The 25,414-nt window shown below is 52.3% G+C and overlaps 1 protein-coding gene and 1 long non-coding RNA gene across 14 annotated transcripts in view; one reads left to right on the forward strand and one right to left on the reverse strand.

Annotated features, from left to right (window-relative positions):
• Tbc1d16 (TBC1 domain family member 16) overlaps positions 1–22,545 on the forward strand; it is a 70,754-nt gene extending 48,209 nt beyond the window's left edge. For 4 of the 10 annotated variants that reach the window (XM_004860870.4, XM_021241296.2, XM_087208349.1 and 1 more), the window contains exons 4-13: positions 11,972–12,133; positions 12,852–12,999; positions 13,962–14,129; positions 14,622–14,770; positions 15,360–15,494; positions 16,211–16,397; positions 18,768–18,947; positions 20,717–20,863; positions 21,601–21,875; positions 22,296–22,545. In XM_004860870.4, coding sequence (XP_004860927.1) covers positions 11,972–12,133; positions 12,852–12,999; positions 13,962–14,129; positions 14,622–14,770; positions 15,360–15,494; positions 16,211–16,397; positions 18,768–18,947; positions 20,717–20,863; positions 21,601–21,849 — 1,525 coding nt within the window. In that variant the 3' untranslated portion in view covers positions 21,850–21,875; positions 22,296–22,545. The remainder of the gene's footprint in view (positions 1–11,971; positions 12,134–12,851; positions 13,000–13,961; positions 14,130–14,621; positions 14,771–15,359; positions 15,495–16,210; positions 16,398–18,767; positions 18,948–20,716; positions 20,864–21,600; positions 21,876–22,295) is intronic. The other 6 variants (XM_021241298.2, XM_087208350.1, XM_004860874.4 and 3 more) reach the window with 5 other exon arrangements.
• Positions 14,542–24,616, reverse strand: LOC110345118 (uncharacterized). 4 transcript variants are annotated; one of them, XR_015450201.1, is made up of 4 exons: positions 24,025–24,209; positions 23,835–23,912; positions 15,088–23,702; positions 14,542–14,723 (listed from the first exon to the last, which is right to left on the reverse strand). It is a non-coding gene; the product is annotated as an uncharacterized LOC110345118 (long non-coding RNA). The 4 variants fall into 4 exon arrangements; XR_015450199.1 differs by lacking the exon at positions 24,025–24,209 and adding an exon at positions 24,439–24,616 and having other exon boundaries at positions 15,088–23,912; XR_015450198.1 differs by having other exon boundaries at positions 15,088–23,912.
• Between the last annotated feature and the right edge of the window lie 798 nt (positions 24,617–25,414).

The following is a 25,414-nucleotide window of genomic DNA, read 5'->3' on the forward strand; positions in this document are numbered from 1 at the left end:
ATCTCCCTGTAGATGTTAAGTCCTCCCTAGATTACTTATGATCCCCGACACATGGTCCATGCTGTGGAAATCGTTGTTATACTGCGTTGTTTGGGCGTAATGACCAGGAAACAATCTCTATGTGTTTGGTAAGGATGCAGGGTTTTTTTCAGTTATTTTCAGTATGTAGTTGGTTGAATCCCGAGATGCTGAATGCTAGATTACAGGGGGCTGACCGTGTTCCTCCACGGGGTCTCGCTACACAGGAAGAAGTCTGCCTGAACACATGAACGAGTTTTGGAGATGAGTCTTCAGGCTCCTGGCCCAGGGGTCTCCTTGGGATGTGTGGAACAGGGTTCCCCATGCACAGTATTTAAAAGAATTAATGGCAAAAAAGAATTTCTTTATTAGTTGCAAATGTTAAGCCACTAAAAATACAGGGGGCATAGTCCAATGTAAAATTGGTTACAGTGTAAAATCATTTCCATTCTCACACCAAGAGGGAAGCTAAAATCAACAACATAGGAGTGAGCGACCTTTCGTTTAGGACAATGAAGAGGCCTGGAGCTTTCTCTTACTGCCCAGCTTATGTGTTAATCCCCTTGCAGCCTCATGGAGGCCCCAGCACCCTCTCCCCAGAGGGCCGAAGCCAGTCCCAGCTCCTCCGCCCCCTCCAGGCGTGACTGGGTTGCTGTTTGCCACCTCGCCCCCACCGGCATGAAGGCCCTCGTGGGGAAAACACAGCTCATTGTTCCCGGGTCAGGGGCAGCTTTTAGAACATTTTGCTGAATGAACAGATATTTTCTGAGGTCATGCTTTGTGCGAAGCCCTTTGCTAGGAGAAGCACGGATGAAGCAGGAGGGAGAGAATGGGTACCCGGTGACTTCTTACTGAGATAATTGCACAGCACGAAAGTCACTCTTAAAAGTGCACAATGCAGCGGCGTAGGGTGCATTCACAGTGTTGCACAGCCATCACTGGCATCTAATTCCAGAATGTTTTCATCACCCTAAAAAAACCCCATTCACTTTAGCAGTTACACACTATTCCTCCCTACCTCAGCCCCTGGCAACCAGAAATCTGTTTTCTGTCTCCATGGATTTGAGGATTCTGAGTATCTCATATAAATGGAATCATACAATAGCAGATCTCCGGGTCTGGCTTCTCTCCCCGAGGATAATGTTTTTGGAGCTCCTCTATACTGTAGCATGTATCAGTACTTCATTCCTTTTTATGGCTAAACAATATTTCATTGTGTGAATACACTGTGTTTTGTTTATCTACCACTTAATGGGTGTCCATATCAGCTTCCCTTTTTGGCTACTGCTGTAAACACTCACGTACAAGTTCTTGTGTGGATCGTACCCAGGTGTGCAAATCCCGATGTGGGAACTCTGTGCTCCACTTTCCACAGTGGGTGCTCTTCCATTTTATTTTCCCACCAGCAATGTATGAGGGTCCCAATTCCTCCACACCCTCACCAACTCATTCTTTTCCATCTTTTTAAATGATAGCGTCACTTCTGTGTCTGGCTTGGTATTTCACTGTGGCTTTGATTTGCATTTCTGAGGACTGAACCCATAGGGCCTTCACACAAAACTACATCCCCAGCCTTTTTAAAATTTTTTTGTTTTGAGACAGGGTCTTGCTAAGTTTCACAGACTGGATGCAAATTTAGGATCCTCCTGCCTCAGCCTCCTAGAGTGCTGGGATTACAGGCTTATGTCACCACACCCGGCTACCTGTCCTTTCACTCCCTCCCACCCCATACAGGGAATCGAACTCAGGACCTTCCACCTACCAGGCAGGCTCAGCACCACTGAGCTACATCTCTGGCCCTGTCCTTTTACTCCTGCATTATAAGGTTCTTTTAAAAATATATATTCTAGGGCCAGGCATGGTTGAACAGTCCTGTAATCTCAGCATTCAGAAGGCTGACGCAGGAGGATCACTGTGAATTTGAGGCCAACTTGAACCATAGTGAGACTTTGTCGCAAAAAAAAAAAAAAAAAAAAAAAAATATATATATATATATATATATATATATATATATGTTTCTAGGTATTAGCATCAGACATATGATTTGCAAATATTTTCTCCCATTCTGTGGTTACCTTTTCACTGTCTTATTAGTGTTCTTCGGAACACAAAAGTTTCTAACTTTTACAAAGTCAAATTTATCTATTTTTTCCTTTGGTTACATGTATTTTTGATGTAATTTGGAAGGAAACATCATCTCATTTAAGGTCATGAAGATCTATGCTTAGCTTTTCTTCTAAGGGTTTTATAGTTTTAGCTCTTATGCTTCAATCTTTGATCTGAAAGTATTTTATTTATTCATTTATTTATTTATTTATTTATTTTGGTACCGGGGATTGAACTCGGGCCCTTGTGCTTGCGCAGGAGGCAGCAAAACCACTGAGCTAAATCCCCGGCCTGATCTGAAAGTATTTTGAGTGAATTTTTTCAGATAGTGTGAGATTGTAGTCTAATTTCATTCTTTTGCATAGGGAAATCCAAGTGCCTCAGTACCATCTGTTGAGAAGACTATTCTTCTCCCCATTGAATTTTTGGACACTCTTGTCAGAAACCTATTGGCCGTAAAATGTGTGAGTTGATTTCTGGACTGTGAATTCTGTCCCATGCAAATAACAGATGAGCCCAGGCAACTTGTGGAGCATGTTGGACCCCAGGCTAAGGGCTGGTGCTGGTGGTAGGCAGAGCCCATCTGTGGCCGTGTCTGAGCACGGGCCGAAGTGGGAAAGCAGACGTGTGTCCAGGACCACCTTTCAGAGGTGCTGTGCTTTAAAGGAGTTTGTTTTCTTAAGTTATCACCACTGTCTCTGAAAGTCACAGAGCAGGAGTGGGGAGCTAGAGCTGTACCCTTTCCAGCCCTGCTCTGCCGCTTGGCAAATGCAAAATCTGGGCACACATTGCCATGAATCTCCCTCGGAAATAGTCCCCCTTGCTTCCAATACACTTACACTGTCATTCTTGCCACATTCTGGAGCAGCTGTGCAAGTCCTCTTTCATGAGTGTCTTTATGAGGTGTGATCAAAAATATGGTGAACACTGCGGCCAAAGGCCATCCAACAGAAAAATAGGCTCATAAAAATAATATGATGTCCCTTCGTCTACTTTATTCATCAGATTTCATACTGTGTGGCTCCTGGCTCTTTCCCAAAGCCAAAGTAAGCACAAAAGGTAAACGTTTTGAATCGATTCAGGACATCCAAGCAGCCGCTACAGAGAAACTAAAGACACGAAAGAAGTGTTCAAAGTGAGGGGAAGTACTTTGAGGGGGATTAATGATACTGTGTCCTGTGTTGTAATAATTTTTTTATTTAAACACTCACCATATTTTTCTGTCACACCTCATAAGCGCTGTACAATAAGCTACACACTGTACAGCACACAGTTTGATCGTTTTGGCTTTCGTAATGTACCCCTGTGGAACCATCACCACAGTCAAGACAGTGCATAGACCCACCCTCCCCAACTCTCTCCGTGTCCCTTTGTGATCCATTCTTCCTGCCAGCCTTTGTCCCCAGATTGACTCAACTGCAATTTGTCAGTGATTTCTTAGATTTAACACCAAAGGCATTGGCAACGTTAAAAAAAAAAAGATTGGACAACCTTTGAATTTGTGCATCCCACTGTCAGCAGAGTAAAAAGGCAACCCACCAAAGGGTGAAAAATATTTTTAAATCCCAGATGTAGTGAGGGATTCATATCCAGAATATATAGGACCTCTTAAACTTAAGGACAACAAAAGAAGTAACCCAATTTTTTTTTGGTACCAGGGATCGAACTCGAGACCACTGAGCTAAATCCCCGGCCCAAACAACCCAATTTTAAAATGGACAAAAGACCTGAATAAATATTTCTCCAAAGAAGACACACAAATGGTCAATAAGAACAAGGCCACTAATCATACGGGAAATGTAAATCAAAGCTACAGTGAGAGGTAACCTCATGCTCATCAGGATAGCTGCAAAAACTGAACGGAAAATAACAAGTGTTGGCAAGCAGGAACCCCGTGCACTGTCACCAGTCACCTGAAATGGTCCTGCTGCGGTGGAAAACAGTATGGTGCTTCCTCAGAAAGCTGACATAATTACCATGTGATCCAACAATTCCACTTCCAGGTATACACCCAAAAGAATCAATGGCAGGAACATGGAGTGATATTTGAGCATCTGTGTTCAGAGCAGTATTATTCACAATACCCAAACTGTGGAAACATTTGACAGATGAATGGGGAAACAAAACTTGTCTATCTGTGCAATGGAATATTATTTAGCCTTAGAAGGAAGGAAATGCTGACACGTGTTACAACCTGGGTGAAACTTGAAGACGTCATGCTAAGTGAAATAAGCCAATCACCAGAAATAAGTTCTTCATGATCCCATTCCTATAAGATACTTAGGGTAGGGCTGGGGATTTAGCTCAGTGGTACAGCCACCTGCCTCGAAAGCGCAAGGTCCTGAGTTCAATCCCCAGTACCAAAAAAAAACAACAACAAAAAACCCACACACACTCACACACCAAGATACTTAGAGAAGCCGAATTCATGGACCCAGAGCAGTTATCAGAGGCTGGGAGGAGGGGAAGTGGGCAATTACTGTTAATAGGTACAATTTAGTTTCAGGGCTTTTGGTTTGGTTTTTACATTGTTAAGGATTGAACCCCAGGCCTCCCACATGCTAGGCCAGTGCTGTACCACTGAGCTACTTTGCCAGTCCTTTTTGTCTCGTTTTTTGAGAGAGTCTTAGTAAGTGGCTCAGACTGGGCTTGAACTTGATGATCCTCTTGCTTCAGCTTCCCAAGTATCTGAGAGTACAGGTGTGCACCACCACACTTGGCCAGAGCTTCAGTTTTATAAGATGCAAAGAATCCTGGAGATAGAAGCCAGGGGTGCTTACATGATATTGTGAATGTATTTAATGCCACTGAATTTTACCCTTGAAAATGGTTAAGGTGGTAAATTTTATGAAATCTTAACGCAAGAAAAAATTGGACAAAAATGACTTAACTGCTTTCTGTCACTGTGGATTGGTTTGCCTTTCCTAGAATTGGACGTAAATGGAATTGCACCACAGGAGCTTTGGGGGAGTAACTTCGCAGTGTGTCCATGCTGTCACATGCATGGGTGTGCACTCCTTGTTCTGCCGTGTGTGTGTCGTCAGCACTGGATACGTTTCATTATGTTTCTGTGTTCTGCTGAGGATTAACCTGGGGTTGTTTTCAGTTCTTGACTCTTACAAATAAAGCTGCTTTGAACATTTGTGTGCCCATCTTTGCACATGAATATACATTTTTCATTTCTCTTGGTCCACACTTGGGAGTGGGGTGACTGGATCATAGAGTTGGTGTGTGTCTAATTTTTAAGAAACTGCCATGCTGTTTTCCAAAGTAGCAGTGTGTGCAGATCCCAGCTCTTCGCCATCCTCTCCGACGCCTGACTTGATGGGTCCTCAACTCCAGCCATTCTGACTGGTGTGTGGGAGTGTCTCGGTGTGATTCCAGCTTCCGTTCTGCTGACTGCAGAGGTGCTGAGTGTGTTTGTGCAGCCTGTTGTGCCTGGCCTCTATCACTTAATACATGTGAAGTTCCTTGTACTGCTGTGTGACTTGGCCATCCACCAACACATTCGTGTTATTTTTTGTTTTTGAAATTGTGAATAAAACTGCTGCAAATCTTAACACCCAGACTTTTGGGGGAATGCTTTTCGTATCTCTTTTGTGAATACCTCGGGATAGAATGGCTGTGTGCTATGCTAAGTGCATGTGTGACTTCCTAAGACACTGTCAGACCCTTTTTGAGTCCCATTGCCCCAGTTCTGGCCTGTGCCACCCTCTCTTTCCAGCTGTGTTCTTTGTCAGTCATTGTGATGGTCGTGTACCGTATCATGCTGTTTCTTACATGGCTTCATGGCTCCACCTTGCATTTCTCTGATGGTGAACATGTTGAACACCTTTTCACCTGCCTCTTTGCCTTCTGAATGTCTTTTTAGGGAAATATCTCTTCAAAACTTGCCCACTTGAAAATTGTTTGTTTCCTTACTGCTGAGTTTTAAGAGTTCTTTTATATTCTGCACACAAATGCTTTATTGTGTGCAGCATGATCAAAATATATGATGAACATTTAAATTTTTTAAAGTTCTTTTACAGTAAATTGCCATTAATCCCCCTCAAAATACTTCCCCTCACTCTGAAGAGACTTATGCTATCATTCTTGCCATTTTCTGAAGCAGTTCTGGAAGTCCTCTTTCAAGTCTTTTAAGGGGTAGTTAAAAAAAATATGCTGAATGCCATCCAACGGAAAAGGCAGGCTTGTGAAAACATTACAGTATATCTTTGACAACCTTGTTCACCAGATTTGGTACCGTGAGACTCTGGCTCTTCCACAAAGCCAAAGTAACCCTGAAAGGTAAATATTTTGAATTGATTCAGGACATCCAAGCATTCACAACAGTGCAACTAAAGACACAAAAGAGGTCTTCCAGACCTGCTTCAAAAAGTGACAAGAACAACGAGATAAGTATTTTGAAGCAAAGAGGAGCATTTTGAGGGGGATTTATGGTGATGTGCCTTTTACTATAATAAATATTTTAAACTTAAATATTCATCATATTTTCCAATCATACCTCATGTATCAAATCTTTTCCCAGTAAGTATCTCTTGAAGTGCAGAAGTTTTTCATTTTAATGAACTCCAATTTATCTTTTTCTTTTATGTTCATATTTGGTGTGCTATCTAAGAAACATTTATCTAATGCTATTATTGTCTTTCAAGAATTCCTTACACGTATTCTGGGTACAAGTCCTTTTGTTGGATATGTTTTGTAAGCATTTTTCCCAGGCTGTGACTTGTATTTTGTTGCCTTTAGTGGAGTATTTTGAAGAAAAACATTTTCTATTTTTCTAATCTGTTAATTATCATTTATAGTTTGTGACCATTGTGTTCTAAGAAACCCGGCCCTATTACAAGGCCTCAAAGGTCTTTTCTTAGGAATTCTTCTAGGCACTTCATAGTTTTTGATTTCACATCAAGATCTGCGATCCATTTTGATTTAGGGCGTGACCTAAGGGAAGGGTTGATATCAATTCTCTTTGTACAGATACCCAGCTGCTCCCACATCATTCGTTGAAAGCTCTCTTTTCTCATTAAAGTGCATTTTGCATCCTTGTCAACAAGTTGTTACTTGTCTCTTTCTGGTCTCTCTAGTCTGTTCCACTGGATGATTTGTCTACTTCACTGTATTTGTCTTTTCACCTGTGTCACACTCTTGGTTACTGTACCTTCACAAGTCACAAAGACAGACAAGTGCTTTGACCCTTTGACCTTGTTCTTCTTTTTTCTAATTGCTATGGCTATTCTTAAAACTTTCCAATCACTTTGTCAGTTTCTGCCAGAAATTCCTGCAGAGATTTTTATTGGAACTGTATTTAATCTAGAGATCCTCTGGGCAAGATTGCCATCCTGACTGTTTCAATCTATGAACATGGTATACCTCTTCATTGATTGAGATCTTTGGTTTCTTGGCAGCCTTGGGCTTTTCAGCATGGAGATCTTAAATACCTTTTGATAGACTAATTCAAAAATATTATATATGGAGGTTTTTTGCTTCTATAAATGTTTTACTTATTTCATTTCCAGTTGTGCATTGCTAATTGAAGAATACAATTAACTTTTCTTTAACCTTTTATTCTATAATCTTGCTAAATTCACATATTGGTTCTAAAAGTTGTTTTATAGTTTCTCTGGGTTTTTTTAATGTAAACAATCATATTAGCTGCAAAAATAGTTCTACTTCTTCTTTTCCAACTTTATGAGTCTTATTTTCTCATCTTGTCTTATACAAGGCCAGGGTCTCCAGTTCAGCAGTGAAACTGGGTATCCAAAACAATTCAGTCTTTTACCACTTTATATGATGTTAACTGTAGAATATCTTTAGGTATCCCTTATCAATTTTAGAAGGTTCCCTTCTATTCCTTATTTTTATTATAAATGCACATTAGATGTTAAGTGTGCTTTCTGCATTTATTCATGTATGTAATTCTTTTTTTTTTGGTACCGGGGATCAAACTCAGGTCCTTGCTCTTCCACAGCAGGCAGCGAAACCACTGAGCTAAATCCCTGGCCCTATGTATGTAGTTCTTGTGGGCATCTCTGGCTATTTTCTAAGGATTCATTCCTAGAAATAAAAATAAAGATCGAATGAATATTTTTAAGCCTTTTCCATTCTGTTTCCAAGTTTTCATTCAGAGACATTGAGGCAGTTTATATTCCCCAAGCTGTGTTAGCCTGTTTCCTCACTTCCCTGCCTATACCAAATTTTACAATTTTAAATTGCCCCCAACTTCAAAAACCTTCCCTGAGATAGTATCTTGTTTCTAGTTGCATTTATTGTATTGCTCTGGACATGAACATTTTATTGGCTATTTGTATTTATTCTCTAATAAATTATTGTTGTTTACCTTTTGCCAGTTTTCTGTTGGGCATTCTTTTCTTTTTTCTTTTTTCTTTGTATGTTTTTTAAAAATACATCAAAGTTATTCATCTTTATCATATACAATATATATCCCAGTTCTTGGACTTTTTGTTTTTCCTCATTGTTGTTGTTTCAAGAGACTTTATTTTTTTAGAGCAGTTTTAGGTTTATAACAAAGCTGAGTGGAAGGTGCAGAGATTTCCCACAGGCCCCTGGCCCCCAGCTGCACCGCGCTCCCCAGTACAGTGCCCCCACCAGAACGGTGTGTTGGTGACAGCGGAAGAGTGCTCTGGCCCGTCACTGTCACACACAGTCTGCGGGTCACGCTTACTTTGGATGTCCTCCAGATCTGGACAAAGTATAATGACGCGAACCCGCCATCACAGTGTCACACACAAACTCCTTTCATTGCCCTAAAACTCCTCCCTGCTCTACCTTCCATGGCTTCCTTCCTCCAACCCTGAACCACTGACCTTTTTGCCCTCTCCATAGTTTGCCTTTTCCAGAAGGACATAGAGCTAGCATCATGCAGCAAGCAGCCTTTTCAGACGGGTTTCCTTCACTTAGTAATTAGTACCTAAGCTTCCTTCATGTCTTTTCATGGCTGACAGCTCACCTCTTCTGGGCAGTGAATAATGTTCCATTGTCTGGATGCACAACAGCTCACTGTTTGTCCATTACCTACCAAAGGACATCTTGGTTGCTTCTGACCTTTGACCGCTGTGAGGGGTCACAAAAGGGTGGGGTTATTTCCAGGCCTCCTCTCCTGGCACAGTGTCTCCTGCTTACCCCATGGGTGACGTTCCCAGAAACTAGATAGAGGCTCACTGTGGAGAGTCCCTGGCAAAAGGCCCCTGCTGGTCGCCTGGGTGGGGAGCTGATTCCAGACCAGGAAGGGGTCCCAGAGAGAAGGCCACCACATCCCTTCCCCTACCAACTTGCCTCCAGGCAGAAGTCTGCTTAATCCCTTACACAGCTCCTTGGGGGAAAATTATTCGCATCAATTAATTGACTGACTCATTAAGTCAACACTGTGCTTGGGATCTGCAACTGGAGGTTCATTGACTTTTCCTTCAGCTGACTCCAAAGAAAAGCAAGTGCAAAATTAGAGGTAGGGATATTTTGAATAATGTTAAACTCTGGCCTGTGTCTCTTTGATCTTGGGAGCCACAACTCAGTGTGCCTGGAAGTTTTTTCCTCACCCCTCAACGTTTTCCTAAAAGTAGACCCTTCCTGCATGTAGCAGCTATCACTGCTGCGTAACAGACCACCCCAGCTTAGCATTAAAAAGCCACCTTCCCTTGCCCACAGCTCTCTGACTGTGCCAGGCTCACCTAGGCCATTCTGTGGGGGCCCTCGGGGCTGGGTCAGGAGGCCACAGTCATTGGGGCACCACTGCAGCTGAATGTCCCCTGCTCCTGGACTCTGGTCTTTCCTGCCTGTGCTGTACAAGAGGATCCTGCAGAAGCTGCCAGGCCTCTTGAGGCCCAGGCTCCAGAATTTACACAGCAACACTTTTGCCACATTCTCTTGGGCAAACAAGGCCTGCTTAGATTTCAGGGACAAGAGACAAATGTCACTCCTGGTGGGACTGGGAGGGCTGCAGGGACGTGAGGCACCTCTCAGTCACACCTGGTGCCTGACCCAGCAGTCCTTCCACACAGAAAAATGACTTGTGTTCTAAGTGTTGCCAAAATACTGCTGGCTTCTCTCATTCCTTTCTTGCTATTGTATTTTGGTGATCCTTAGAAAATGACAGAGACTAAGAAATATCTGTTCTTAAAGCTTAGCATCTTCAGGATCTCTGAAGAAAATATTTTTAACTTAATAACAACTTGGGAGTCACTGCCTAAATAAACTTTCCTTTTAATTTTAATGCATTGCACATAATTTTATGAACCAACTATAAATTATTGGGAATACGTATGAATAGTCTTAAAACCAAATTCACATGTGTAGAAAATCATCAAAAAAAAATTTTAAGTAAATTTTTCAATGTTCCCTGGGTTTTATTTCCTTTAAAGTTATTTTTTTCCTATGGTTTTTAAATTCCCAGACATTTTACATTTTCACTCCAGCCCTGAGCATTAAATGGCTCTATGTTCTGTGCCGAGCTGGTGCTGGGAGCAGGGAGGTGGCAGCCCTGGCCTGCGGCAGTCAGCCTGGAGGAAAGCCTGTGACACTTGTGGGTCCTCCAAGGTGGCCACATGATCAGGGAATGTGGCCTCCATCACCTCTGCTCCAGCTCAAGCCCATGGGCCCCAGCCCTAGGTCCCAAGTGTGGCATCTCGGTCTAATGAATCAGTCAATTAATTGATGAGAATAATTTTCCCCCAAGGAGTGGTGAAGGAGTTTAAGCAGACTTCCGCCTACAGGTGTGCGTTGGCCCCTCTCGCTGGGACCTTTCCTGGCTTGGAATCGGCTCCTTCCCCTTTGGGGACCAGCAAGGACCTTCTGCTGGGGACTCTGCGCAGTGAGCCTGTCTTGCATCTGCTTTCTGGAAACCTTAGCCTGCCCCAGGCTTAGCCGGCCCCTGAGCAGGGCCGGAGGGCTATGCTGAGATGTTCTTGCAACAGTGAGAAGGACAGCGGGGAGCAGAGCCGCCACCTCGGCCTCCTGATTCCTTCCGAGCTGCTAATGAGGGTGCTGGGGTGAGGCAAGGGTAGATCTGGGACCTGCCTGGTTCTGTGAACGGTGCTGTCCCAGTGCAGTCTGGCCCAGGTCCACTGGGTCAGACACCGCAAACCTCAGCCTTGGGGACCTCACTTTCCTTGTGGTGCAGTGGCCCTGGTGCTCCACCTGCCTGTTTGGAGCTCCCCAGTGACCCCAGAAGTGGGGGGGCCTGGCTGACCTCTTTCCTCATACAGGTGGTGGCGGGAAGCTTGCCTCACCTACCAGGCCCTGGGTTGTTCTTGGAGGAGCAGAAGGTCCAGACAGGAAAGGCTGAGATCGAGTCTCTGTCTGGAAGCCAGCTTGGTCCCCCTGAAGGGCACCTCCGTGTCCTTAGCTCTTGCTGAAGAACAAGCCCAGGAGAAGGCCTGACCCACGTGGGGTCCAAAGCAGCTCAGACCTTGTCGCTGGTGTTCGCTGGATGTTTCTATGAAATCTCAGGAGTCAGGATTCAACTGTGGTGTGGCTGAACCCATGTAATACAGCACTTTGCAATCAGAAATGGAGCAAATCCATGGTCACAGAGGGGCAGGGGACTGTGCTGCACACCCGGGTTGTCAAGTAGACTGCAAGGACCCAGGCTTGGTTCTCACGCTTTGAGGACCAAGCGTGTGTTCTAATCTCAGCTCCTCTGCCAGCTAGCTGTTTCACCTTGGGAAAGTCACTTAATTGCTCCTGTTTCCTCTTCTGCACAGTGTGGGTAATGTTACTGTGCATCTCATTGGATTCTTGTGAGGATTACATGCAATGAAAGCACATGAGAATTGCTTAGCACAGGCCTGGGCAGGGAAATTCACGTCCTTCATATGTCCCTCATACGACCCAGTTCCCCCTCCAGCTCTGATGCCAACTTGAGGTTCTTGGAGGGCACCGGCCCCCTGCAGACCCCGCGCTGGGAAGAGCCACAGCGGAGCTGCGCGCTGGAGCAGATCTGTGGTGTGTTCCGCGTGGACCTGGGGCACATGCGCTCCCTGCGCCTCTTCTTCAGGTGAGAGCACAAGTCTGCCACTCCTGCACATCTGTCAGCCTAGGGATGCTTCCCAGGGCTGTAGCAGCAGAGGGAGCTGAGCCCTGGCTGCTGTTTCCGGATGTCCACTTCCCTCCCAGGGCCTCAGAGGTGCTGTCCCGTGGGGCTGCCCAGCTGCTCTGCTCTGGGGTTGCAGCAGCCAGGTGTTGCCAGAGCTCTGGTTCTGGGAAGAACCAAGGAGGGCTGCCATGGACGTAGAAGCAGCCAACCCGTCCCTGGAGGGGGTACCGAGGTCCAGAGCTGTGTTCCAGCCTCGTATGAGAAGGCGGCCAGGGTTGGGCAGATGGTGCCCACTGATGAATGCTGTCAGCTTCCCCAGGAGTCTCCCCACTGCCAGCCACGCAGTCTACACCCAGGGCTTCTCTTGGTGCCCATCCCACCAGGTTCCCAATCGGCTTTCAGCCTACCCTGGCACCTGGTCAGTGTCCACCCCTTTGACAGGAAGGGATGATGTGGTCAGGCAGGTAGTGGTGGGGAGAAGGCAGCTCTGGGCAGCCTTGGGAGAGGGATGACCCCAGGACTCCCCAGGAGGGAGCTGTTTTGCCTTCTGCAGCAAAGGGGGTGCTGGGTGTGAGTCCGCCCCCTCCCACCATGGCCAGCTCCATGGGGGCAGACTCTGATTGGCCTTGGAAGTAGAAACCCATGTCTGCATGCTCCTTGCCTACCCCCATGACCTCAGTGACGAGGCCTGCACCAGCGGCCAGCTGGTGGTCGCCAGCCGAGAGAGCCAGTACAAAGTCTTCCACTTCCACCATGGCGGCCTGGACAAGCTGTGCGAGGTGTTCCAGCAGTGGAAGTTCTGCGCCGAGACGCACCTGCGAGACCAGGTAGCCTGCCAACCCTGGACCTAACCCTGACCCCACCCTGGCCCCAAACCTGCAGTCGGGGCAGGGGTGCAGGAAGCCGCAGGACGTCTACCAGCAGGTGACCGACTGGACTGTCCTCTCCCCACCCCCGTGGGGCCAGCGCTTTCCCAGCACGTTGGGGGTCCCCACGTCCGCCCACAGGCTCGTGGGATGACCCCTGTGGCTTTTGGCTCTCTGTGGCCTGAGGGGGGCTGACAGCAAAGTACTTGGGGTGGGAGACTTGTGCCCAGGGCTTTTTGAAAGTCAGGGCTCTGCACTTGAAAAATCATGTTTTGACAAGGCTTCCTGCCATATTTTGCTCAATCTACATACAAATGTAATAAGAGCTCTTTAATTATCTGTTTAAGATACTGTATGTGCTTATTAGAAACGGGGCTGACTTTAAAGCCCCATCCTTCCCACAGAGCCTCCTGCTGGCTTCCCTTATTACAGTAGCATGGCGTCTCCCCCCTACACTGAACAACCTTTGATTTTTGAATTAAATGTCAGCTGCAGTCTTGCCCTGGATTCGTGACTGCTCGAGGAGACAATCTGACAGGCTGGCTCCCCACTCGCAGAACAGCGATCCCTTTGTATGTGGCCAATCACATGTAATTTATTGCAGGCCCTCCTGGCAGAGGGAAGTTAGGCCGTACGGGGCATTAATTCCGTTTGTTTTTTTTTTTTTGCGGCTGGGGTTGGAGAGAGAGTGGGGGGCAGTGTTCAGAGTGGGTGCAGCAAAGGGAAAGCGATTTTAGGATGGAGGTATTTTCATTTTAATTGCATCTAATTACACTTGCCATTTAGGGTTTGTATGCAGGGGGCAGCGCTGGCCCCTCCTCTCAGAAGAGAGAGCCTTGTAAATCCTGGGAACAGCAGCACTGGCTGCCAGAGCCCGTCTCTGGAGATGCTTATTATCTTTGCCCAGTTTCCCTCCCGTCCAGCAGGTCTCAGATGAACGGACGTGCATGCAGTTCTCCATCCGACGGCCCAAGCTGCCATCCTCGGAGACACACCCCGAGGAGAGCTCCTACCGCAGGCTGGATGTCTCCACCTGGCTCAGCCACCTGAACGAGCTGGGCCAGGTGGAGGAGGAGTACAAGCTGCGCAAGGTAAGACCTGGCCGGCTGGCCGGCCTCGCTGGAGCCCTTTCGGGACAGGCAGCTGGAGGGTGGGCCGGGCACCCAGGGGCCGTGCTGGGAGGGTCTCCTTCCTGGTGTGAGGTTCGGTGTGCGCCCCCCCGATGAAGTGATCAAAGCAGCTGCCTTGCAAACAGCTCCAGAGCAGGCTCGGGGATCCTGCGTCAGTCTGCGCAGAAGGGGCTGCGGGAGTGCAGAGCAGCATTTCCAAAAGCAGGGATTAGGCCATGACGTGAGAACGACACGTTAATCGGAGTGCCGCCCCAGGGGGCCTTTGACATTGAAATGAGCCGGTTTGTGTCCTGTATGGGAATGGAGGGCTGGTGCTTTCCCCTCATAAACATGTGCAAATTGCTGGGGCCTGAATCAAGGCCCTCTGAAGCCACCAAAACACATCTCTAAGGATTTGGGGTTCTTTGAGCTGCCCTATTTTATCCCCTCCCCAACTTTTGCTGCTTCCTCCAGGCCATTTTCTTTGGCGGCATTGACGTGTCGATCCGGGGAGAGGTCTGGCCCTTCCTGCTGCGCTATTACAGCCCCGAGTCCACGTCGGAGGAGCGGGAGGCACTGAGGGTGCAGAAGCGAAAGGAATACAAGGAGATCCAGCAGAAGAGGTACGGGGGACCAGCCCACCCCACTGAACCTCGGAGGAAAATAGCCTTGAAAGGGCAATTGGACGTGCAATTCAGCATCAATAATACGTTTCGTGACCCATAGCTTCTTTTGAGAATGGGTCTCCCAGGAGTGTGAGCGATCGGGTGGGCTAAGTGCAATCATTATACCACACCCTAGGGCCTCCGGATGGGGCTCCTCCGCTCACATGTCAGTTAGAGAATCCTTCTTCAGGAGGCTTAACTAGGCACTGGCACCCCCACTGCAGGCTGGGCTGGGAGTAGGGCAAGGGCAAAGAAAGCTGAAGCCTGTATCTCACCTGGGTGGCACTCCCCGGGGACTGCGCTCTGCTCTCCTTCCCAGAGCTGAGACTGGGTGCCGCTCCCCTACACTGGGGTGCAGGCCGCTGGGGCGCTGGGACCTGTGGAGCTGAGTTCATTCGGGCAACCTCGGATACGCAGCACCCATGTCTTTGGGACCTGGAGGGTTTGCTGCCAGCAAGTGCAGCTACTTGGTCCTCCCCACCCAGGCATGTGCTACTCACCCTCTGGTGTGGAGCACTGGACCACAAGGCTGCCCTCTCCCTGCCAGGCTCTCCATGTCTCCTGAAGAGCACAGAGCCTTCTGGCGGAATGTGCAGTTCACCGTGGACAAAGATGTGGTCCGCACAGATCGGAGCAACCAGTTCTTCCGAGGGGAAGACAACCCCAACGTGGAGAGCATGAGGTACCCTGCTCCCCAGGGCTGGACAGGGCTGGCACATCCGGCCCTTCCTCCCCTGCAAGTCTGTGGGCCTCCCTTGCACTTCTGGGCCTCAGCTGACCCTCTGAAAGGGACCAGCCCAGCAGCAGCTTCCTGCAGGGTCTCTTCCAAGCTCATACGGTCAGGGTATTAGAGCAGAGGGTCAGCAACTTGGCAGGACTCTCACCGCCACTGCTTCCCAGGGCAGCCACGAGGTGCCGTCCAAGGGAACCATTAAAGCTGAATCCCTGGGCTCCTACTAAGACTGTCCTCCACCTCCCGATGAGTGGTCGCTCCTGTGATGAAGCCACACAGAGCCAGAGGCTGGCATCTTTGACATTCTACTACAGCCTGGCAAATAATTGCACAAAATTAACAGCCCATAAAAATGTCCCTGCCAGCCCACCCTTTGTCACAAGCAGTCAACCATTAAGAACATCAGACCCACATTCCTCCTTATCCCTGCTCAGGGCTCTGGGCCTGATGAGCAGCTAATTGCAGGCCCTTACCTTCAGCAAAGCAAGAGCCCGTTTGTCTTGATCCAAAGCTTGGGATCTCGAGACAGTCCCAGAGCTGCCAGGGCCTTCGAGCAGGTGCTGCCTTCCCTAGATGGAGGAGAGGAAGCCGCAGGCAGCAGGCCCCAGACAGGGCAGCAAGAGCGGCCGTGTCAGCCCTCCTCTGCTCTTCCTGCCACCTCACAGGAGGATCCTACTGAACTATGCTGTGTACAACCCGACCATCGGCTACTCCCAGGGGATGTCGGACCTGGTGGCGCCCATCCTGGCCGAGGTCCTGGATGAGTCTGACACCTTCTGGTGCTTTGTTGGCCTGATGCAGAACACGATCTTTGTCAGCTCTCCCCGGGACGAGGACATGGAAAAACAGCTGGTGAGTGCTGGGGTTCAGCATGTGTGCACGTGAGTGCGTGTGTGTGTGCGTGTGTGTGTGTGTGTGTGTGAGTGTGTGTGTGTGCGTGTGTGTGTGTGTGTGTGTGTGCACTCGTGCTGCACAGCAGCGTGAGAGGGTGCACACCACCACCTTCTCTCACAGCAAGGGGTCTCCATGATGACGTGTGGCATTGTTGTCACCGGTCAGCAGCGGCAGAAAGCTGGGTCGGGGTTGCTGATGGATTGTACTTAGCCCTGGGCCTCCTGGGAGGGAACAGCGCCCCTCAGCATCCCAGGAGGGGGCGGCCCCTGGCTGTGCAGGTCTCCCCGCGGTGGCCTTGTACCTTTGTGCACCTGGCAGTCCAGTCCAGGAAGGCCCCACACACCTGTGCCGTGTGGAAGGGGCTCTCTGTGTTTGGGCTGCAGATCCACCACGGCTGAGGCTCCTAATGCCATCCTGAGGCCAATGGAAATTCTCAAGTCCCACCCTAGAGATAGCAGGGGTCCAGGCGGCACTGCCTCAGGGTCTCCCCAAAAGGATGAGCCCTAAGTAGCACAAGCAGCACCGAATGGCAGGAGAGTGCATGGCCCAAGACTGGACGGGCGGGGCCAAGACTGCGTGTCCCCTGTGTGTGTGCCACGCACCTGCTGAGTGCCAGAGTCAGGCCCTGCGGTGTGGTCACCTGAGCCCAAGGGAAAGCTCGGCCCAGAAGCTAACTGAGCAGGAGACCAGCCCCCTGGAGGTAGAGGTGACAGAAAGTGTGATGTAGACACAGGGAGGACAGCAGGAGTCCCAGGACCCCGAGGCTGGAACTGCTTACCATGGGGTCACTTAGCCGGGCAGGGCTCCAGGCAGTCATGCCACGGCCTGGTCTTGAACCAGATGTGCTTGGTGAGGCCCCCACAGATATGGGGGGTGGAGGAGCACGTCCTGCAGGTAGCCCAAGGGGATCTGGGGGTGGGGGGATGGCAAGGCACAGCGAAGAGGACTCAAAGCCGCCGAGCCTGGTGGTGGGCCCAGTGGGAAGGGGCCAGGGGGGTCAGCCATCAGCTCTGCTGTGGCCTTGGCCCTGCTGGAGCTGCGAAGTGCAGACACTGGCCTGGCAGGAAGGACGCTGGAACACAGCTCCTGGGCCCCTGCCGTCCCAGCCACTGTCTCCGAGGGAACAAAGGGCCACTTGTGTGGGGAGGGCTGTGAGGGCCGCTGAGACCCCCAGCCCTGATCTCAAGAGCATCTGACACACACCCCACCGCCGCCAGCCTGCTCCCCTCTCTCCCTCAGCATCATCCCGCGTCTGTGAGGTCAGTCTCCCCAGTACCCGGAAGCCATTACAAGGTCTGACGCCATTCACCTCTGACGGCTTTGGGCTGCACTCGGCCCAGTGACTCATTAGCTACCAGAGACTGATTTTCTAGCAGCATGGGTGAAGTCAGCAGCCCCGGGGCCGGGTGCTGCCAAAAATAGCTTTGATCTTGTCCCACGTCACAAGGGGGTGACCTTTTGCAAGGGAATCCAGCATCCTGGGGCTCAGACTCGTCCCTCCCTGCTCTGAGTCAGCTCGGGGAGATGGAGGATCATGGTGTGGGAGAGGAAAGGGGTTGGGCAGGCTCCCCTGGGTGATCTGCGCACCTTGCCGGGAGGGGTGGGCATTAGAAACAGCCCCCAGGTGCTGGCTGGGGCTGCCTGACGTCCCTGTGAGTCAGCCTCCCTCCTGGGCCACACGGGGCAGGTGTACCTTACTCTGCCTTCTTCTGCCTTGCTGGGGGCCAGCATCCAGGAGTCTTAACCCTCAGGAGGTCTCAGCCTGAAAAATTACAGCGGAGGTTGTATCTCTCCGAGAGATGCCTTCTTCGCCCCTATGTGGTGAAATGTGAAAAGAAATTAAAACACTGCAAATCTACATTTATTGTCTTTATATAATAAAATTTATATAATAAAATTTTAATTTATTTGCAGTTACAATTTAGAAATTACTAGACAAATACATATAACACTGTATCCCAGAGTTTACAGAGTGTCTCGTAGACAGTACACTGTCAGATGGCACGAACCCTAACCAAACTGACAGCGTTGGCATCACGGCTTAATGTCAGTCCCATCCAAAGGCAGCTGCCCTCCGCCTTGAGCCTATGTTCCCAGAGTGTGCACCGGTATTTAGGGAAAGGGTCTGCTCGAATCTCAGGTCAGCCGTGACTTCCGGGGTTAAACCTGGGTCCGCCTGGCAGAGACAGATGTGGGCAGACTTCCCAGGGCAGGATGGGTAGGGGGCAGAGGGACGCCTGTGTGTGCTTGTCAAGGCTGGGGCAGAGGGGCGGGCCTCCTGCGCTGCGGCAGGGCTGCAGGTGGGCTGACCGTCCTGGCCTCCCCCAGCTCTACCTGCGGGAGCTGCTGCGGCTGACACACCTGCGCTTCTACCAGCACCTGGTGTCGCTGGGCGAGGACGGCCTGCAGATGCTCTTCTGCCACCGCTGGCTGCTGCTGTGCTTCAAGCGCGAGTTCCCTGAGGCCGAGGCCCTGCACATCTGGGAGGCCTGCTGGGCCCACTACCAGGTGAGCAAGGGCCGCTCCAGCCTCACCCCAAGCTTCCTCTGCAGGGTCCCCGGTTCCTGCTTGCACACCAGCAACAGCCCCTCAGCAACCGCTGTCGGTCCCCTGTGGCTGGCTTCCGCCCTCGACACCCCGGTCACTGAAATCGATGCAGATTGCCCACTGAGGGCACTCATTACCGCCTTCTGGGGCTGAGCTCCCTCCTGTCAAGGCCAATCAGCGAGACAGACGTCAGCCAGCTGAGCAAGGCCACGGCAGCCGGGATGCCGGTGCCCACGTGCCGGGCCAGCCCGCCCACCTGCGCCCTGGGGCTGCTCTGCGGTACACCAAGGTCCTGCTCAGCTCTTCTTCCTCGTTCTCGGCAAAGGCCCCAATGCCACGCCCCCGGCAGCCCCTCCAGAGAGCACTGGTCAGTGATGCCAGCTTCCGCTCACCATCCACTGTTATCAGTGTCTGCGCCACTGATTTCCTTCCCAGCACGGGGCTGACTGTCACGTGGCTTTAACACCACGTCAGGCAGCAGTTGGCTATGTGAGAGGATAGGCAAGTCTCTTCGAATCCGTCAACCTTAAAAAAAAAAATAGCATGGATGCATTCTGGCAGAGACAGCTCTCGAGCCTGGGCCTGGCCACAGCAGCTCCGCCAGATGGACCTTGGAGAGATGCGAACGCCTACCCCATCCTCTGCACAAATGAGCACGGGCATTTCCCATGCTGAGTGGTGTCTCGGGGCTGTTATGTCTGAGCACAGGGAGCTGAAGCAGTGTAGGGCAGGCGCCCCGCGATGTCTGTTCACTCATCGTGGCCCACCACAGCCTGCACCCCTGACTGGGGTCTGGGCGGCGTTTCCCACCTGCATGAACGCGCTGGACACAGACAGGCAGGACAAATGCGCCCACCTTTCCTTCCTCACCTTCTTCCAGGAGGAGCCGGGCATCCACTTCCTGGAACCTCATCCCGGCCAGAGTTCTTACCACTGCCAAAGGGCCAGGCCGAGCCCAAACAAGGTCTTTCTGGATCCGTTCTGGGAGAGAACCTGGGGAGTTTGCCACCCCTGGCCTCTGCCGGCCTGGTTGGGGACTCAGCGTCTGGGTGGGTAGGGTAGTGGACGGCAGGAGACAGACACAGACTTCCTGGGTCCCCAGCCCCACCCTTCCTCTGCCTCTGGGACCCAGCATGCCTGGAGGTGTCCAGGTGGGTGGGCCTCTGAAAAGAGAGTTAGGACCAACGTGACGTGACCATGTCCGCCCTCGGGGAGGGCACCAGGGAGCCGCTCAGCTAGGATCTGCTTCCAAAGCCATAGCAACACACCCTAGTCTGGGCAGCGCTGTGGCCCTCAGCCTGCGTCCAGGGCACAGACCGGCAGATTCAGGCTGCCCGAGGCTCTCATACCCCAGCAGTGTGTTCTGACCCGGCCTTATGCACAGCCCTCTCAAGACCTCGGCCACTGGGACTCCGACCAAAGTGCAAGGGCCAGGCTTGGAGGAAGGGCGTTCTTTGCCCTGTCACAGACCACTGGAGGAGCCAACCAGAACAGCACCAGCACCACACATTCTGGACTCACAGCAGCCTGAGGTGTGGGTTCTGACCGAAACCAGCACCATTTGCCCATGGAGATGCTTAGGATGAAAGCCACTGTGCAGCTGCCCAGGACCACAAGACCTCAAGCATAGATCCCAGACCTAGACAGCCTCACCGGGACCCCCGATACACTCTTCCTCCAGGTGGGCTCGGGGTGAGCTGGGCCAGCCTGAGCTCCGCTTCTCCCCGCAGACGGATTATTTCCACCTCTTCATCTGTGTGGCTATTGTGGCCATCTATGGGGACGATGTCATCGAGCAGCAGCTTGCCACGGACCAGATGCTCCTGCACTTCGGCAACCTGGCTATGCACATGAACGGGGAGCTGGTGCTCAGGAAGGTGAGGGGCTGCTCAGCCAGAGGCCCCACCCCCAGGGGCCCCTCAGCCCCAAGCACATAGAGCCCCACCCCCCGTGTACACAGAGCTCTGCCCCCAGATGCAGGCCCTGCCCCATAGCGGGTGCCCTGTGCCATCCCCCATATGGCCTGAGGCTCAGGGATCTACATCTGCAGCAGCACCTCAGCATTTGCTGTGTCCCAGAAAGGCTGACCTCACACTCTTCATGGATCCCATCCTGACACAGGGGCCCCCATGGCCACAGATTCCTGGGCTGGTACCAACCTGGGGCTCCTCAGTCCCAGCCCAGAGCTGAGGAGACGGAGGAGGGGCTTGATTTCCCATGCCAGGTTAGCCAGGGTGGGGGCCTTGCACTTTTGTGGCCTGTCCTGTTGCCACACTCACGCTGAAAGTGCTGCTCCTTGGTGCTCTCTAGTGCTTCATGGGGGCGGTAAGGAGGGCTTCTCAGGGTATCCTACACGGGACCCCAAAACAGACCCCACAGTGGCTCAAGGTGGCTAGTGGCCCGGGGCAGGTGGGGTCACTTGCCTCGGGGGGGTCCTGCATGAAGACCATTGGGAGCTTCTGTTCTTGAGCCACTTGTGAGCAGAGCACCTCCTGAGAGGCCCAGGCCCCAGGTCCTCTGTGCATTGGCTCTTGCTGCGGGGCTGCTTCCAGCTGCTCCCCCGGGGACCCCAGCCACCGCGCTTTCCCCCTGACCCCACCCTCTCTCCTTGCAGGCCAGGAGTCTGCTGTATCAGTTCCGCCTCCTGCCGCGCATCCCCTGCAGGCTGCACGACCTGTGCAAGCTCTGCGGGACAGGCATGTGGGACAGCGGGTACATGCCTGCTGTGGAGTGTGCTGGCCACCACCCGGGCTCCGAGAGCTGTCCCTACGGGGGCACCGTGGACGTGCCGTCACCCAGACCCCCGAGCGATGGCAAGAAGGGCCCAAAGACATCTCGGGAAGGCTTTGGCTTCCGCAGATAGGAGCTGCTGCCTGCTCAGGACGAGGGGTGAGGGCCGCGCAGAGGTCCTAGCATGTGGGAGGGGGTGGGACGGGCGTGGAGGGGACCGGGGATGATGAAAATGTAAGAAAGATGCCTTTGGGCAGCATGAAGAGAGCCGCTGCAGAGTAAGGACAGAGTCGGGAGATGACAGCACAGGCCTACCAGCCACCCAGAGAGAGGCCGGTGCCAGGAACCGCGGGGCCCAGGAGCGCCTCAGGATGCAGGCAGGCGGGCCCTCTAGTCAGCCGCCTTTGGTGGGCTTCAGCATGGCCCAGGAGCCTTCCTTGCCAGGCAGTGGGAAAAGCAGGGATGGCAGAAGAATGCCTTGTCCATCCCCAGCACCAAGAGAAAAATGGGGTCCCCTGCACAGGCGCAGAGACGGCCCTGCAAGCCAGACACACCCGCATCCACCCCACTCTCTTCCAGGGAGGCAGGCGCCACAAGGAGACGTCTGCCGGAAGAGTTCGGAGACTCTCCTGAGGTCAAGAGCAGCGTTAGGAACAGGACTGTCCGGGTCAGCATTGTGCCTCGGGGAGGGGAGGCACCTGCCCACGTGCCACAGCCAGGGGCTTGGCACTCATCGGATGCCACCTCTTGGTTGGGACCTTCACCTAAGGACCTGAGGTGTTGTTTACAGTTAGCCCCACCAAATACAGCAGCCAACTGGGGACTGAAAGGGCCGTGGCATTGTGTGTGTGTGTGTGTGTGTGTGTGCGCGTGTGTGTGCAATATTAAGTGACCAGCCAAGACCAGACACCTGAGCTGGCTGGGGAGGCCGGGCCACCTTCCTCAGGACTGCAGCCTCTGCTCGAACACGGACCTCCCATCAGGCAGCTTCTGAGGCGGCTGGGCACAAAAGGCCGCTGTCAAAGAGCAGCGCACAGGGCTCTCTGCTTCTGGGTGGGAACAAGACTTCAAACAAGACTCCAAAAGGCTGAGTGTCACTCACTGCTCCTGGGAGTGAGGGATGGAGTGGACAGACGAGACTCTTGACAAGACATGCGTGGAAAGCCACAGCTGAGGCGGCTGGGAGCGGGGAGCTTGGAGCCCTCTACAGGTGTCACTGGGAGCAGGGGTTCCTCCTACGCTCTGCTCTGTCATGGAAGGGTACGGGCACTGCTGGACGGTGCCACTTTTAAAAATATTTGTCAACAGGAAGAGGGGTCCTGGCACCAGCCCTGCCTTCCATGTTCGCTATGAGCTTGGTCCTCTCCACAGGAGCCTTCAAGTTCCCAGGTCCCTCTGACCAAGAGCCCTGGGGTTGGGGGGCTATTGAGGAGCCCTGTCATTGTGCAGAACTTGCCCTGTTGGTCTTTGTGATCCGGCAGCGGTGGTCCTGAGAGATGGGATTCTCATCTACTTTGCTTTGGGAAGAGGATTGTTGGCTCCTGATCCTCGGGGACTTAGAGTTAACCAGGCCTGAACTGCCCCAGGCCTCTGGAAGCCGGACCCTGGAAGCAGGTATATTATCAGCCATCCCTTCCCACAGTGGTACAGTACAGCAAATAACCCAAGAACTTGGTGACCTAGAGCCGTACACACTTAGCTCACACACAGGTTTGCTGGTCAGAGCCCCAGCTGGGCAGTTCCGGTCTTGGTTGGACTTGCTCAGCCCTAAAGTCCTGCCGACCCTGGGGTCTCAAGTAGGTCTCTTGCATCCCTGCCGCTGGCCAGCCCTGCTGGGGACGTGCCTTCCAAGCCGTGCGACACCACACCTGCTGACATCGCTGTGGTTAAAGCAGACTCGTCGCTGGCCTCGGCGTCCTGGGGTGGGGCATGGACCCTCCCCTCCAGTGTCCCCTCTGCACGGTCATGTGGGCAAAGCCTAAGAATCTGCAAGAGAGGGGGCTGGGATTGCTGTTACAATCCCTTACCACTGCCAGGAAGTCTTGGTCCAAATGCCACTGTCCCTTGTCACTCCTTGCCGGAGAGGAGGAGCGGTTTCCTGCCCTCCCCTCCCCATACCTCCGGCCGGTGTTTCAGCCTCACACCTTGTGCCTTTGGGCTGCTGGTCAGTCAGTCGTCAGTCCAGTCGGGAGAAGGCTGTTGGGAGGGGAGCAGGTCCCGGGTGAAAGCCTCCATCGTTTCTCCGCCTCCTCAGTTCCTCCCTGGCAGCTCCCCAGCCCTGCCCCAGACCCGCCAGCTGCGTCCTCACCTGGTGTCACCCTGCCCCTCACCCTCCCTGTGGCCGGCACAGATCCAGGGGACATCTGCACCTGTGGGCCAACCAGGGTCTTGGAAGCCAGACCTGGGAGTGTCGGCTGGAGGAACCCTGCTGGGGGCGGCGGACAGAGACGCCCTCCTTCACACAGCTCCCTTAATCTGGATGCAATTAGAGGAAACCAGCCAAAAACCCTGCGGCAGCTGTTACCCCAGGATTATTCCCAGCCAGCAAAAGGCATTAGGGTGATAATTCAGTCATTAGACTCCAAGCCTTCGCACTGCCAGGACGTGCAAATAGGGGGTAATCAGCCCAGCACTGCCGTCCTCGGCGATGCTGCTTATTTAACCCATTTTTTAAAATGACACTTAATGTTATTGGCTGGCGCGCGTGTGTGCGCATACTTACAAGTCAGTGCTCGGTCCAGCCCCACCACTAATGTCTGTGCTGACAGTGTTGCGTGATGTCATCCGGGGCCTCGGGGCCGAGAGGGCACCTTTGATGTGTGTGTGCAGGCCTAGCGGGGCCTTGATGCCTGCTGCCACCCAGGGAGGTCCTGCTGACTTCAGGCTCAGCCTCCCAGGGAGAGGGGACCATGCTGGGGGTCAAGAGGGGGACACACCCGCAGGAAATGGCTGAGCCCTGTGACTGGGCCAGAAGGGTGTCTTCCCAGGGTGCGGGGGGCACAGTGCTCTTTGGGAAGGTTCCGCCTCAAGTCCCAGCCAGGAGGACTCACCCAGCTCACCTCTGCAGAGGAGCAGGGTCCGGAGTCCACCCAGGCAGCCTTGGGCCTGGACATTGTCCATGCCACATCCTCCTGACCAGCTGAGCCTCAGGCAGGAGGGAGGCTGTTAAATCTCAGAGTCCGGAGCTCAGCCTCAGAGCCCATGCCACACCCTGCTGGGTGGGAGGCCATGGGCTATGAAATAGGGGCTTCCCTTTGCCTTGGATTGTGGCAGAGGACACCTACTTCACGCCTTAGATAGGTGGCCCTGGAGTGGGGAGGTGGCCACAGAGAAGTGGGGCGAGGGCTAGTTGGGGGCTCAGTTCCTGCGCGGTCCCTCTGCGCACTTGCCTGCCAGAAATGCCTTGGGGAAGGGAGCCCTGGGGAAGTGGGCCAGCTCGGCCAGCCCTGCGAGGCCTCACTCTTGTCCAGGCTCCTTGGCTCCCTGCGTGGAGAGTGAGGGGCTGGGGACAGCCTGGGCTCACCAGGAAGAGGAAAAGAATCAGCTTCAGTGTGTGTGTCCAGAAAAGGACCCCGGAGGCTGCCCTGCCTTGGAAGGGGGCAGAGAGGGCCCCCAGGAAAACTCGCACAGTACTCGGGGATGCAACCTGGGGCACAGGTGGGACTGGCTGCTGGGCTGCTGGGCTGCTGGGCTGCTGG

The sequence above is a fragment of the Heterocephalus glaber genome, unplaced genomic scaffold (assembly GCF_053883595.1).
Source record: "Heterocephalus glaber isolate CG9 unplaced genomic scaffold, H.glaber_assembly_v1.0 deba00000937, whole genome shotgun sequence".
Taxonomy (NCBI): Eukaryota; Metazoa; Chordata; class Mammalia; order Rodentia; family Bathyergidae; genus Heterocephalus; species Heterocephalus glaber.